Source organism: Oncorhynchus tshawytscha, linkage group LG06, assembly GCF_018296145.1.
Source record: "Oncorhynchus tshawytscha isolate Ot180627B linkage group LG06, Otsh_v2.0, whole genome shotgun sequence".
Taxonomy (NCBI): Eukaryota; Metazoa; Chordata; class Actinopteri; order Salmoniformes; family Salmonidae; genus Oncorhynchus; species Oncorhynchus tshawytscha.
The window spans coordinates 31,061,551-31,074,755 of NC_056434.1; the positions used below are offsets into that span (position 1 = coordinate 31,061,551).

General features: G+C 43.4%; 1 protein-coding gene across 5 annotated transcripts in view; it reads right to left on the minus strand.

Moving 5' to 3' along the window:
• Positions 1–13,192, minus strand: part of LOC112252404 (S phase cyclin A-associated protein in the endoplasmic reticulum) — a 98,065-nt gene extending 84,873 nt beyond the window's left edge. For all 5 annotated transcript variants that reach the window (XM_024423596.2, XM_024423594.2, XM_024423593.2 and 2 more), the window contains exons 1-4: positions 12,893–13,192; positions 9,351–9,468; positions 8,205–8,281; positions 7,801–7,998 (exon numbers count right to left, since the gene is read on the minus strand). In XM_024423596.2, coding sequence (XP_024279364.2) covers positions 7,801–7,998; positions 8,205–8,281; positions 9,351–9,468; positions 12,893–13,057 — 558 coding nt within the window. In that variant the 5' untranslated portion in view covers positions 13,058–13,192. The remainder of the gene's footprint in view (positions 1–7,800; positions 7,999–8,204; positions 8,282–9,350; positions 9,469–12,892) is intronic.
• Positions 13,193–13,205: the final 13 nt, after the last annotated feature.

The following is a 13,205-nucleotide window of genomic DNA, read 5'->3' on the forward strand; positions in this document are numbered from 1 at the left end:
GAAATGACAGAATAATTATATCGGAGAAGTAGAACTTCTAATTTGGCTACCATAACTTCAATTAATTTTCAAGGACCAAAGAGCCTAGAGGATTTTCAAGGCAGGCTATTCCATGATGAGTGAATTGCACATCGCAAATATTCAACCAAGACTTTTGAAATACCAGGGGCCAATCAATATGAATCTTCCCTTCAGAGTGTGGTTAAAATGTACGCACAGTCATGACCATGCTTATACACAATGCCAACTGGTGGAATAAGGGAACTGCTTGTCAAGCGTAGCCTACTGAGTAAGGAAAATACATGCTGACAATTTGTGAAATTGTGAAAGAGTAATAATTAAATCATTCTTCGATTTCATTGCATTTCCATTCTGAATTCATGCAACATACAGTATCTTGACAGGCTAGATCATATCATTTGACCGCATTTGTTACGGGAAAACGAGTGAGAGATGGCTGATGGCTGATCTTGTTCTGTTGGAAGATTTGGCACATGCTGCACTTTTTTAGAGACAGGTGGGACTTTTTTTGCATGATCAGATATCGTTTTCCAAAACCAATGGAACAGGATTTTTGCAATGATTTAAAACCTATTTTAGAAAGGCAAACTACTAATGCCATTCCGGTGCACATCCAAGTGCTACCCACCCTCCGGTATTTGGCAACGGGCACGTTTCAGCGGGAGCTTGCCGATCGGCATCTCACAACCACCAATGAGCTGATGTTTCAAGTCAAAGTTTATTTGTCATGTGCGCCAAATACAACAGGCCTTACAGTGAAATGCTTACTTACAAGCTCTAACCAATAGTGAAAAATAGGGTATTAGGTGAAAAGAAATAAAACAGTAAAAAGACAGTAGCGTATATATACAGTATATACAGTAGCGAGGCTAAAAACGTAGTGAGGTTACATACAGACATCGGTTAGTCAGGCTGATTGAGGTAGTACTATGTACATGTAGATATGGTTAAAGTGACTATGCATATGATGAACAGGGAGTAGCAGTAGCGTAAAAGAGGAGTTGGCGGGTGGTGGGACACAATACAGATCACCCGGTTAGCCAATGTGCGGGAGCACTGGTTGGTTGGCCCAATTGAGGTAGTATGTACATGAATGTATAGTTAAAGTGACTATGTATATACAGTGGGGCAAAAGAGTATTTAGTCAGCCACCAATTGTGCAAGTTCTCCCACTTAAGATGAGGCCTGTAATTTTCATCATAGGTACACTTCAACTATGACAGACAAAATTAGGGAAAAAAATCCAGAAAATCATATTGTAGGATTTTTTTATGAATTTATTTGCAAATTATGGTGGAAAATAAGTATTTGGTCACCTACAAACAAGCAATATTTCTGGCTCTCACAGACCTGCAACTTCTTATTTAAGAGGCTCCTCTGTCCTCCACTCGTTACATGTATTAATGGCACCTGTTTGAACTTGTTATCAGTATAAAAGACCTGTCCACAACCTAGAAAGAACAGTCTATGACTGGGGTGCCTGGGGTCCATGGCAATTTTTAGGGCCTTCCTCTGACACCGCCTGGTGTAGAGGTCCTGGATGGCAGGCAGCTTAGCCCCAGTGATGTACTGGGCCGTACACACTACCCTCTGTAGTGCCTTGCAGTCAGAGGTTGAGCAATTGCCGTACCATGAAGTGATGCAACCATGCTCTTGATGTTGCAGCTGTAGAACCTTTTGAGGATCTCAGGACCCATGCCAAATCTTTTTAGTTTCCTGAGGGGGAATAGGCTTTGTCGTGCCCTCTACACGACTGTCTTGGTGTGTTTGGACCATTCTAGTTTGTTGTTGATGTGGACACCAAGGAACTTGAAGCTCTCAACCTGCTCCACTACAGCCCTGTCAATGAGAATGGGGGTGTGCTCCGACCTCCTTTTCCTGTAGTCCACAATCATCTCCTTGGTCTTGGTTACGTTGAGGGATAGGTTGTTATTCTGGCACCACCCGGCCAGGTCTCTGACCTCCTCCCTATTGGCTGTCTCGTCGTTGTCGGTGATCAGGCCTACCACTGTTGTGTCGTCTGCAAACTTAATGATGGTGTTGGAGTCGTGACTGGTCATGCTGTCGTGGGTGAACAGGGAATATAGGAGGGGACTGAGCACGCACCCCTGGGGAGCTCCAGATTTGAGGATCAGCGTGGCAGATGTGTTGCTACCTACTCTCACCACCTGGGGGGGGGGCCCGTCAGGAAGTCCAGGATCCAGTTGCAGAGGGAGGTGTTTAGTCCCAGGATCCATAGCTTAGTGATGAGCTTTGATGCAACAATTTCAAAGATTTTAGTGAGTTCCAGATCATATAAGGAAATCAGTCAATTGAAATAAATGCATTAGGCCCTAATCTATTGATTTCATATGACTGGGAATAAAGATATGCATCTGTTGGCCACAGACCCCTTAAAAGGGGTAGGGCCATGGATAAAAATAAACATATTTCAAAAATCAGTATCTGGTGTGAATGACCACCATTTGCTTCACATAAGCGTTAAAATCAGGCTGTTGATTGTGGAATGTTGTCCTACTCAATGGCTGTGCAAAGTTGCTGGATATTAGCGGGAACTAGAACGCGCTGTTGTACATGTCGATCCAGAGCATCCCAAACATGCTTAATGGGTCACATGTCAGGCGAGTATGCAGGCCATGGAAGAACTGGGAGTGCTTCAGCTTCCAGGAATTGTGTACAGATCCTTGCGACATGGAGCCGTGCATTATCATGCTAAAACATAAGGTGATGCCAGCAGATGAACGGCACGACAATGGGCCTCAGGATCTCGTCACGGTATCTAAGTACCTTCAAACTGCCATCTATAAAAACGCAATTGTGTTTGTTGTCTGTAGTTTATGCCTTGCCATACCATAACCCCACCGCCACCACGGGCACTCTGTTCACAGCATTGACATCAGCAAAACGGTCATCCACACAACGCCCGGAACAGTTGAAACCGGGATTCATCCGTGAAGAGCACACTTCTCCAGCATGCCATTGGCCATCGAAGGTGAACATTTTCCCACTGAAGTCAGTTATGATGCCAAACTGCAGTCAGGTCAAGACCCTGGTGAGGACAACGAGCACCCAGATGAGCTTCCCTGAGACTGTTTGACAGTTTGTGCAGAAATTATTTGGTTTTGCAAACCAACAGTTTCAGGTGGCTGGTCTCAGATGATCCCTCAGGTGAAGAAACCAGATGTGGAAGTCCTGGACTGGCGCGGTTACATGTAGTCTGTGGTTCTGAAGCCGGTTGGACATACTTGCCAAAATCTCAAAAACGACAGTAGAGAAATTAACACTGTCATCTGCTCTGGTGGACATTCCTGCAGTCAGCATTCCAATTGCACATTCCCTCAACTTGAAACATCTGTGGCATTGTGTTATGTGACAAAACTGCACATTTTAGAGTGGCCTTTTATTGTCCTCAGCACAAGGTGCACCTGTGTAATGATCATGCTGTTTAATCACCTTCTTGAGATGCTACACCTGTCAGGTGGATGGATTATCTTGGCAAAGGAGAAATGCTCACTAACAGGGATGTAAACTAATTTGTGCATAAAATGAGAGAAATAAGCTTTTTGTGCATACGGAACATTTCTGAGCCTTTGATTTTAGCTCATGAAACATGGGACCAACACTTTACATGTTGCATTTATATTTTTGTTCAGTGTATAGCATTATTACCCTATTTTTTTTTCACGGGCCCAAGTGAGCCACTGACGGTTATGATGGACTGGCCCAGAGTGTTTCCAAAACCTCCCCTATAGGCTATGTCGAGCCCTGACACACACAGACAGGGGCATTCCAGTGCTGTTGTTGCCTCTTCCGATTTTTGGTTAATTGCACATTACGGTTTGAATTTAAAAAAAATAGTGAACCAAGAACTGTGACCTAGTAAACAGTGAACAATTAAAAATGTGACTGTTTGGTTGCAGTATTGAACCCTGCTAGAGCCTGTCTGTTGCCTGCTCAGAAATCAGCCCAGGCAGAGCTCTAGTGAAACAGACGTTGGTGATTGATGGAGAGTGTGGAGGGAGTGGTAATTGAGACTAAAGCTTCACAGTGCTTTTAGTTAATAGACAAGTCAGGCCAGTGAAAGATGTGTCCAGCAGCAGGCCTGCTGATTAGTTAGGTAACAGCATCAGCCAGGCCCTCCGCTGCTGCCGACTTCATTTGATTTTGAAGGAACCACAGCTGAAAGGAGGCAAAAAAACTACATTCATGACAAACTAAAAACACTTACCCACAAATACTACTCCCCTAAATAGAAATACTTAAGATTTCCTGAGGACTGCATAAAGATCTAAACCCACTAGATAGAGGTCAAATGAAGCCTGGTGAGCAGTAAAAAGGTGGTCATTCTGGTAACAATTCAATTAAAACGTTTAGATGAGTGAAAGCCAATTCAATTTCACTTTTAGTTTCTGTGTCAATTATGTCTGTTTTTGCCTTGAAGTTTCTCCAATGTCATACTTTATGATGCAGTAGATGCCTTCTACAGTAGCTCTCCATTCAAGAGAACTCAAAGCCTCCTCCCCTGCACGGTAGTGGAGTATGATGTGTCATAAATCAGGAACCGGACGGAACAAATGGTTGATAAGAACCAATTAGACCTAGGGGATGTGGGTTCAAGAGATGTGAACATTACTAATATACAAGCATGAATCAGATTGCGGCAGGCTCTACTGGCTGGGGGGGAACCACAAAAGATGAACCAGTGTTGATGAAAGTGCTGAATGGTCTCTGTTGGTCTCATTCAAAAAACACAAGCACACTATTGAAATCTCCTCACAGTTCTTAACACTCCCTGCAGAAATGTAAAAATGTCTCTTTAAACTAAAGATATCTGGGCTGAGTCTCAATCCAGCACATCCAACGATGTCGCCCTTCCGCATCTGCAGTGGTAGGTGACAGAGCTACAGCTGTGTTTGTCAGACTGAGACATCCTGAAAATCTGTCATCACACAAAAATGGTTTGGCCTACATACTATTACCCCTATATGGAAGATGAGACTCTCACGAACATGTCAGTTGTTTTGCTCTAAGAACCCCACAAGAGTCACAAGACTCATATGAAGTCAGTACAGCCGATCTGCCAACTTCTGTCTGTAGCATTAGAACAGTTTGGGCTACAAACTAATGACCCCATTATGGAAAGGCGAGTCTCTCACAAACACTTACATGTTGGACGCCCACAAGCCTCACTAGACTTGTCTGAAGGTACCCCAGTGCAAGTTTAAAATGAATGTAAGTATACGGTGCATTCAGAAAGTATTATTTACCTAAGTATTCAAAACCTTTGCAATGAGACTCAAAGTTGAGCTCAGGTGCATCCTATTGTCCATTGATCCTTCTTGAGATGTTTCTACAACTTGGAGTCCACCTGTGTTAAATTCAATTGATTGGACATGATTTGGAAAGGCACACAGCTGTCTATATAAAGGACCCAGTTGACAGTGCATGTCAGAACAAAATCCAAGCAATGAGGTTGCAGGAATTGTCCGTAGAGCTCCGAGACATCATTGTGTCGAGTCACAGATCTGGGGTAGTCTACCAACACATTTCTGCAGCATTAAAGTTCCACAAGAACACAATGACTTCCATTATTCTTAAATGGAAGAAGTTTGAGCTGGCCACCCGGCCAAACTGAGCAATCGGGGGAGAAGGGCCTTGGTCAGTGAGGTGACTAAGAACCCGATGGTCACTCTGACAGAGCTCCAGAGTTCCTCTGTGGAAATGGGAGAACCTTCCAGAAGGACAACCATCTCTGCAGCCCTCCACCAATCTGGCCTTTATGGTAGAGTGGCTAGATGGAAACCAGTTGTACAACTGAAATGTGTCTTCTGCATTTAACCTAACCCCACTGAATCAGAGAGGTGCGGATTGCTGCCTTAATCGACATCCACGTCTTCGGCGCCCAGTGAACAGTGGGTTAAACTGCCTTTCTCAGGGGCAGGACGAAAGACAGCCCACTCGGAGTTTGCCAAAGGGCACCTATAGGACTCTGACCATGAGAAACAAGATTCTCAGGTCTGATGAAAACAAGATTGAACTCTTCGGCCTGAATGCCAAGTGTCACGTCTAGAGAAAACCTGGCACCATCCCTAAGGTGAAGCATGGTGGTGGCAGCATCATGCTGTGGGGATGTGTTTCAGCAGCAGGGACTGGGAGACTAGTCAGAATCAAGGGAAAGATGAAAGGAGCAAAGTACAGAGAGATCATTGATGGAAACCTGCTCCAGGAACGACCTCAGACTGGGGTGAAGGTTCACCTTCCAACAGAACAACGACCCTAAGCACACAGCCAAGACAACACAGAAGTGGTTTCGGGACAAGTCTCTGAATGTCCTTGAGTGGCCCAGGCAGAGCCCGGACTTGAACGCGATCAAACATCTCTGGAGAGACCTGAAAAACTCCCCAAATACAGGCGTGCCAAACTTGTAGCATCATACCCCAAGAGTCGAGACTCTAATCGCTGCCAAAAGGTGCTTCAACAAAGTACTGAGCAAAAGGTCTGAATACTTATGTAAATGCGATATTTAATTTGTGGGAAAAGTCAAGGGGTCTGAATACTTTCCGAATGCACTCTATATGGAAGTAGTTTAGTGCCTAAAATAAGGGGTTAAATACATTTAAAGAAATTGTTTCCTGATCTTTCTTATATCTCACTTTAAAACAAACTCTTTAATTTAATGTTTTATATATTTGTTTTGAGGGGTCCTAAAATTCAAATCAAATAGCGAAATAATCCTTTGTATGACCATTTTAAAACAAATCCATATGTTAGATTAGAAAACCCCTACCCCTGGTTTAGAATCAAAACTAATCTATAGGCCTGAGTACAAAGTGATGCCAGGCCAGAGATGCGTGTCTGTGGGTGGCAGAGCGCAGTGGGGTGGTTTATGTTTGAGTGAGAGAGCAAAGTGCAGATTTACACTGCTCTAGGGGATTGTGGCCGGGTGGAATCAGAGCACTCTGCTTCTCCTCCAGCTAATTCTATCATTTATCAGAGTCAGTCAGTCCATTAGGGCCAGGCTGAGGCTGGCTGGGTGGGACTGACGGGGACAGGGGGTATATGAGCCCAGCTCATTAGACTTCACTGGGGTGGGAACACACAACATCCAGACTACATCTCACACAGCCTCACTGTCAGCATGGAGACCACAGGCAGGGGCAGTGTGTTCCAGCACTGACCACACGCGGTCACCACAACCATGCTCAGCATAATGCTGCATGGCAGACTGATCGATACAGCAGAGCAGTGTATACCAAGATCAACATGGCAGGCCAGCCCTGAAGTAGGATTATACCACAGGCTCTGCCTAGTAAACAAAAGCATTACTGTGTATTATCAAAATCCCAATATACTTAGTGTGCCATCAGTAGTGGAGTACACAGAAATTCACATTCATAGTTGGCCTAAACAGAGATTCAGGCATCGTTCCACTTAGTAGGCCGGCCCCCATTCCAAGCCCACTAGCACAGCCGTTACACCACACAGCACACACCCACATTGTTTATACCATGTCATTAATATCCACTCCCTCCAGCCAAACCCAAGAGAGTGCGCTGTGATAATTCTCTCACTAGCAAGCCTTCAAAGGCCCTCTGACACTAACCAGAGAACAAGTGGAATGTGAGAGAGCAGAAGGAGAACCCTGTTAACAACTCAATATCTCCCTCTAGTGTTGATGAAATGTGGTGCTCTGCAATGCCTCCAGTTGTTCCTATTTTGTTGTTGAGGACCCTGTTGAGGTAGGGGTGTTTAGGTTTTGGTTAAGGTCCAGAGCCCTACCTTACACTCCACCACACTCTGATCAGATTCACAGGTGACATAGATCTCATCCACTGCCCGCCGCAGGTTGTCGAAGAGGAAGGCCCAGTATCGTGCTCGCAGGTCCACCTTGCGCGGCTGCCTGGCTTTGGTGGGACTCTTCTCTGCTCCCTTGTCAAGCAAGGCCCCGGCTGTGCTCTTGTTGTCCAGCCCTGTATTCTGTAGAGACAGCAGAAGAGGAGACAAAGCATAATGTTGAGGCAAAGAATAGGATGTTGCTAGGTCTACAATGCTCTCTAGTGGTACATGTGCTTAACTAGCAGTGAGCAAAATATTTCATCCATCTTTAGGTTTTATTATTTCATAAAGGAGGCAAAATTAGAATAAGTATGTAAGCTAATATTAAAATATGACAATATGCACACCTGTTTCTTATTCCTATGCAGTCCAGAGTTAATTCTCTGATTCCTCAAATTGGCGTTTGTATGAGTCTTGGACTTCCCTGTGAAATATAAAAAAAACAAAAAACATTTAATTTACAGAAAAACAAACTATTAGTCCTAAAAAAGCCACAAAACAGCTTTTACATTGATCTGGTCACCCTTTGTTTTGCCAAAGATGGAATATGGCCTGTGGGAGTAACAAAACATAAAAGTACAGAACTGCACACACACAATACAGACTGACCCAAAGCCTTGCAGGAGAGAAGAGAACGCACTCTCTCCCTCCTCTCTCACGCTGTTCTCTGCACAACATTGTCAGTAGGTAGCATTCCCAAATACTGTGGGGAAACAACCCTGATACAATGACCACACGGCTGTGTGCATGAGCAGGTTCAATCTGTGATACCAATAACATCTTTCTGGTTTGTTGTCCAGTTACCCATTGCAGAACCCATCCAGACAGTTATGAAATATTCCACCAGTGTTCAATCAAAGGACTAACTGGGTTAATTGTTGTGTGTTCCTAATCATGATCAATCATGTTTAAAAGCTAGCAAACGGACTTTCTGTCAACCCATTAAACATTCCTCCACTACTAGAGGGTGTGAAGCTCATTAAATCAGAGTTATATTGATCTTTTAAATCTGACAAGGGACCAGTGAAATGACACATCACCTTGACACCTGTTTTGAATTCAGTCGTCTCAGGGAAGGGAAATATATGAAGGCCAATGCATAGAATAACAGAGATGAATCAAAGGCTGTCATTTTGTTAAGGGAGATATTGTATTACAGCCAAGAGTCTGGACTCACGTGATCTTTCCCCACCACAATGCCCTTTGCTGTGCCTAAGTTAATTGATTCCTTTGTTCCAAATAGACAAAGGGCTTGATTCATGCACTGTAAGTCAATATCAGCACCTGCCACTGGAGGTGAACATTGGTTTGCCCATCTAATCAATTATATACCCACCAAGACAGCACAAATGTATCTGGTGAAAAACATAATGGAATCTACTTCAAAGAAACACGCATCTGTAAACATAAAAACAGTCATTCCTTTTACATCAGACTGATATATACAGTATTATCAGGCCCAGTTGAGCGTGTGTATGTGCATTTTCACTGACCTTCCTCCTCTTTGTTCTCCAGAGGAACACTCCAGGCAATGAGATTTCTCGCAGCACGGCCCTCTTCTGCCACAATCTTCCTCACCTTGTCATGGCTGTTTGACCGCCGAAAGGATGCCTGCAGACAAAATGGGGACCACATCAAATGGTACCAAATATCAAAAAACATGAAGGCATATAACCCAGCTGTAGGACTCCATGGATGAGTTCATAACATTGACAACATGCTGTGGATGAAAACTGGTGCTTTGTACAGAACAGTAGATTAATAGTACATTACTATGTAGCATAGTTTCCCTACATATACTGTAGGCTTGGGTACACTAGAGAATGTACACAAGTGTTTTATGGCCAAGGAGACCTGCCCCACACAGGTCATATAAAGCATGTGATGTTTTGAACAGCACAAGACAACATGGCTCTTCACACCTGCGTGTGATGGTATGGTGCTTGGTAACAGGACATAGACACATAGGTATGGGTTTAATTAACATGGGGGAATCAAATGCTTTGTCATAAATAAATGCAGAGTACTGTGCTATAATAAAGACGTCTCTGAACCCTGGGCTCTGGCCTCTCCCTGGGCACGTCATGTGACATTGAGTTAGTCATGCAAGTTGAGTGGATGCCAAAATCTCTTGCTCGCTCTGCTCTTTACCTCTTCCTCACACACTCACACACCAACGCACATGTGCACGAACACACACAAACACGTATGCATAGACAGACAAGCAGGCACATCACAGCATGGTCTAGATAGGATCCCATGCATGAATGCCAAGAGAAAGTCTGATTTACGCTCTATAAGCACTGAGTCCCACTTTGCAATGCCAATTAAGGACTCTGCCATTTCCAACTATTGAGAAAGCCTGGCATCTAGGTTTACGTTTTCTATAAGCACAAAATAAATTAATATGATTGTGACATTATCATACTGTATTGCTGTGCACTTCATTCCACACATTTGAAGATTTTGCATATTTTCCACATACAGAATAGAATTGATTGACAGCGACACGATTTCGAGTTTAAATGCAAAATAATCTCCCGGTGGATAACAAAGTTAAATCTACTGGTAACCCAATTAGACTATAAAAACTACTACCTAAATTTGGACTTTCATATCAAAATCGGGACCTGAACCAGACTCAAGGTTCTCTGCATTCTGTCCGCAATAGCAACCGAGTCATGTCATGAGAGATTGTTTTATGTCACTGCCATTCACAAAGACTACAACAAAATAATGACTTCCATGACACCTTTCAAAGAAACTAATTAGAACAACACTAACATTACCGTTTATCTACCAAATGAAGTGTCTGACAATACAGGAGGTACTTCTATGTTTTAATCAAGCCCATGGTATCTCTTCTGTGTGGAACTCCCACACTATAGTATCCTAGCATGCTGACAGAACAGGCTACATGCTCATATGACTCATTAAGTTTTACACATGCATAAACAGCAAGCAGTGTCCTGGTCTGCTACCATTTCATGTCCTTCTGGAATATTCACAACTGACCTACTTTTAGTGAGCAAAAAAATATCCTTTACATAAGCTCCATTCTATTACTATAGAAGAGCATAAGGACAATAGGATCAAAAGCCAACATCACTGAGGCTGCACATCAAACAGAGTATCCAAACCCCACTGAAAATTAATAAATAGCAAGCTAGATTACCATCACAGCAGTGAATATACTGTACCGCCTGAGGCTGGCAATGCTTACAGAAAGGCTTTCCTGATCCACTTAATCAGCTGCTGCCAATTGGCCTTCACTATGGAATGTTATTTTTAGCTATTTTATTTATTTAACCTTTAACTAAGACGGTGCAGGTTGTTTTTTGGAGCATGTGTTATGCTAACTGGTTTATAAACTGAGCATCTACATATGCACAGGAAAGGGCCGGTCCTGAGGAGCAGGTGTAGGGTTTTCATTCTAAAAGCAGGTCTACAGACACATGCAGCAAGTGGGAGTGAGAAAAGAGACAGAGATGAGAAGATACATACAGAATAGAAGTAGAGTCCGTAAGCAGGTTCCTCGTCCTTATCCGCCCCTGACATACTTTTGTAGCAAACTTCAGCCAACCTGTTTCCCCTCGACGGCATTGCCACTTGTGCAAGGTGACAGTGAATCGACAGCAGGACCAAAATAGACTGTATGTATCTTGAACTGCTATAGCAACTTGCCCAGCTGTGTCAACTACTCCAATTGTGATTGAGCGAGCCGGGTGCTTAGCGGGCTGACGGTCCATTCACCCCCGTCTGATCTGTCTAGTCAGTGCTGAGCTAGTAGCCACCCACCCCTGCTGCAGACCACTGCTGCCTTTCTGCCTGCCGGCTCTCCTCTCCTCTGCTATCGGTTTACAGCGTCTCTCCTCTTCTGTCATCTCACAGCCCCCTTTCACTCCCTCTGCCTCAGCACCGCGCAGTCATGTGGTATTGGAACTGACTAAAATATTTCCTGTATATAGTATGATTACTTAATTGTGTAGTTAATATTTCTTATTTCTCATGTATTTTTTTCTAGTAATGCATTGTTATTGATTATTGTATTATTGGGTTCAGTTTGCAAGACAGGCATTTCACTGTACTTGGGCATGTGACTTTAAAACTTCAAAATTAAAACTTTAAATGTGCGCACACAGTAGGCCTGCCTCTCAGACCCTGTCCTCCGCTGCCAGTGATGTGTGAAACTGCAGGCTCAAGGAGTGTGCTAATGTAATCTTGCGCTCGCCAGAGAGGCTGAGGCTCAGCAACATCCTATTGGACTCGACAGTTGATGAATCATACAAGGCTGGAAGATAAACACAAAACCACATGGTCTTTCTGCAACTTTGTGCCAAATGAGTAGTTTCACAATGAATGTTGTGAGGTCTGCAGCAGATTTCATGTGACAGCAGGTTCTCTTTTTGAAAACACCAATTTGACAAAAAAAAAAAACTGTTGGTGTCATCAGCAATGCATCCCTGTATTTTGGCAGGTCACTGTAACCAATACATACAAATTCTATAGTATATATTTTCCTGTCAATACATTCTGTGTGAGGGCATCCTATACAATAAGGGTAAAAAAATAAGAACACCCGCTCTTTCCATGACATAGACTGACCAGGTAAATCCAGGTGAAAACGATGATCCCTTATTGATGTCACTTGTTAAATCCACTTCAATCAGTGTAGATGAAGGGGAGGAGACAGGTTAAAGAAAGATTTTTAAGCCTTGGAACAATTGACACATGGATTGTATGTGTGTGCCATTCAGAGGATGAATGGTCAAGACTAAATATAAATGCCTTCGAAGGCGCTACTACAGCCTGGGGTTCGACCCCTGTCGAGGCCGGGAGCTCAATATTAATAGGAAGGTGTTCCTAATGTTTAGTATACTCAGTGAATTATTGAAAGGTGGCTAGCCAGTAACTAGCCAAGTTAGTTAGCCATCAAATATAAACGTATTAGCTAGCTAGCTATCTGAACGCGGTCTTAATTTGCAGGTCATAGTTACATTATAGTAGAACTTGAAAATAGAGCTAGTTACAGTACCTTCAAGGCAACGGTTATTGGAGTATTCCTGCTTTTTCCTCCTCCATGCGAGGACCCGGAGCTGTTGCTGCCAGACCTCTCCCTCCCTTCCCCGCCTTGTCCAATTCTAATACCGAATCGGTGCTGGCCACGCCGTCGTCCATCGTTGCGACTGTCTTTTGACATTTACGTAATTCAATTCTCAGGGTAAAAGCTAAACTTCTTAGAAAATTAGCTAAATTGATGTGTTTTATGTGTTGACGGAAACGACATAAAACACCATTGACAGTTATAATCTATATAGCATTTTGCCGGAAGTGTATGATAAAATGTA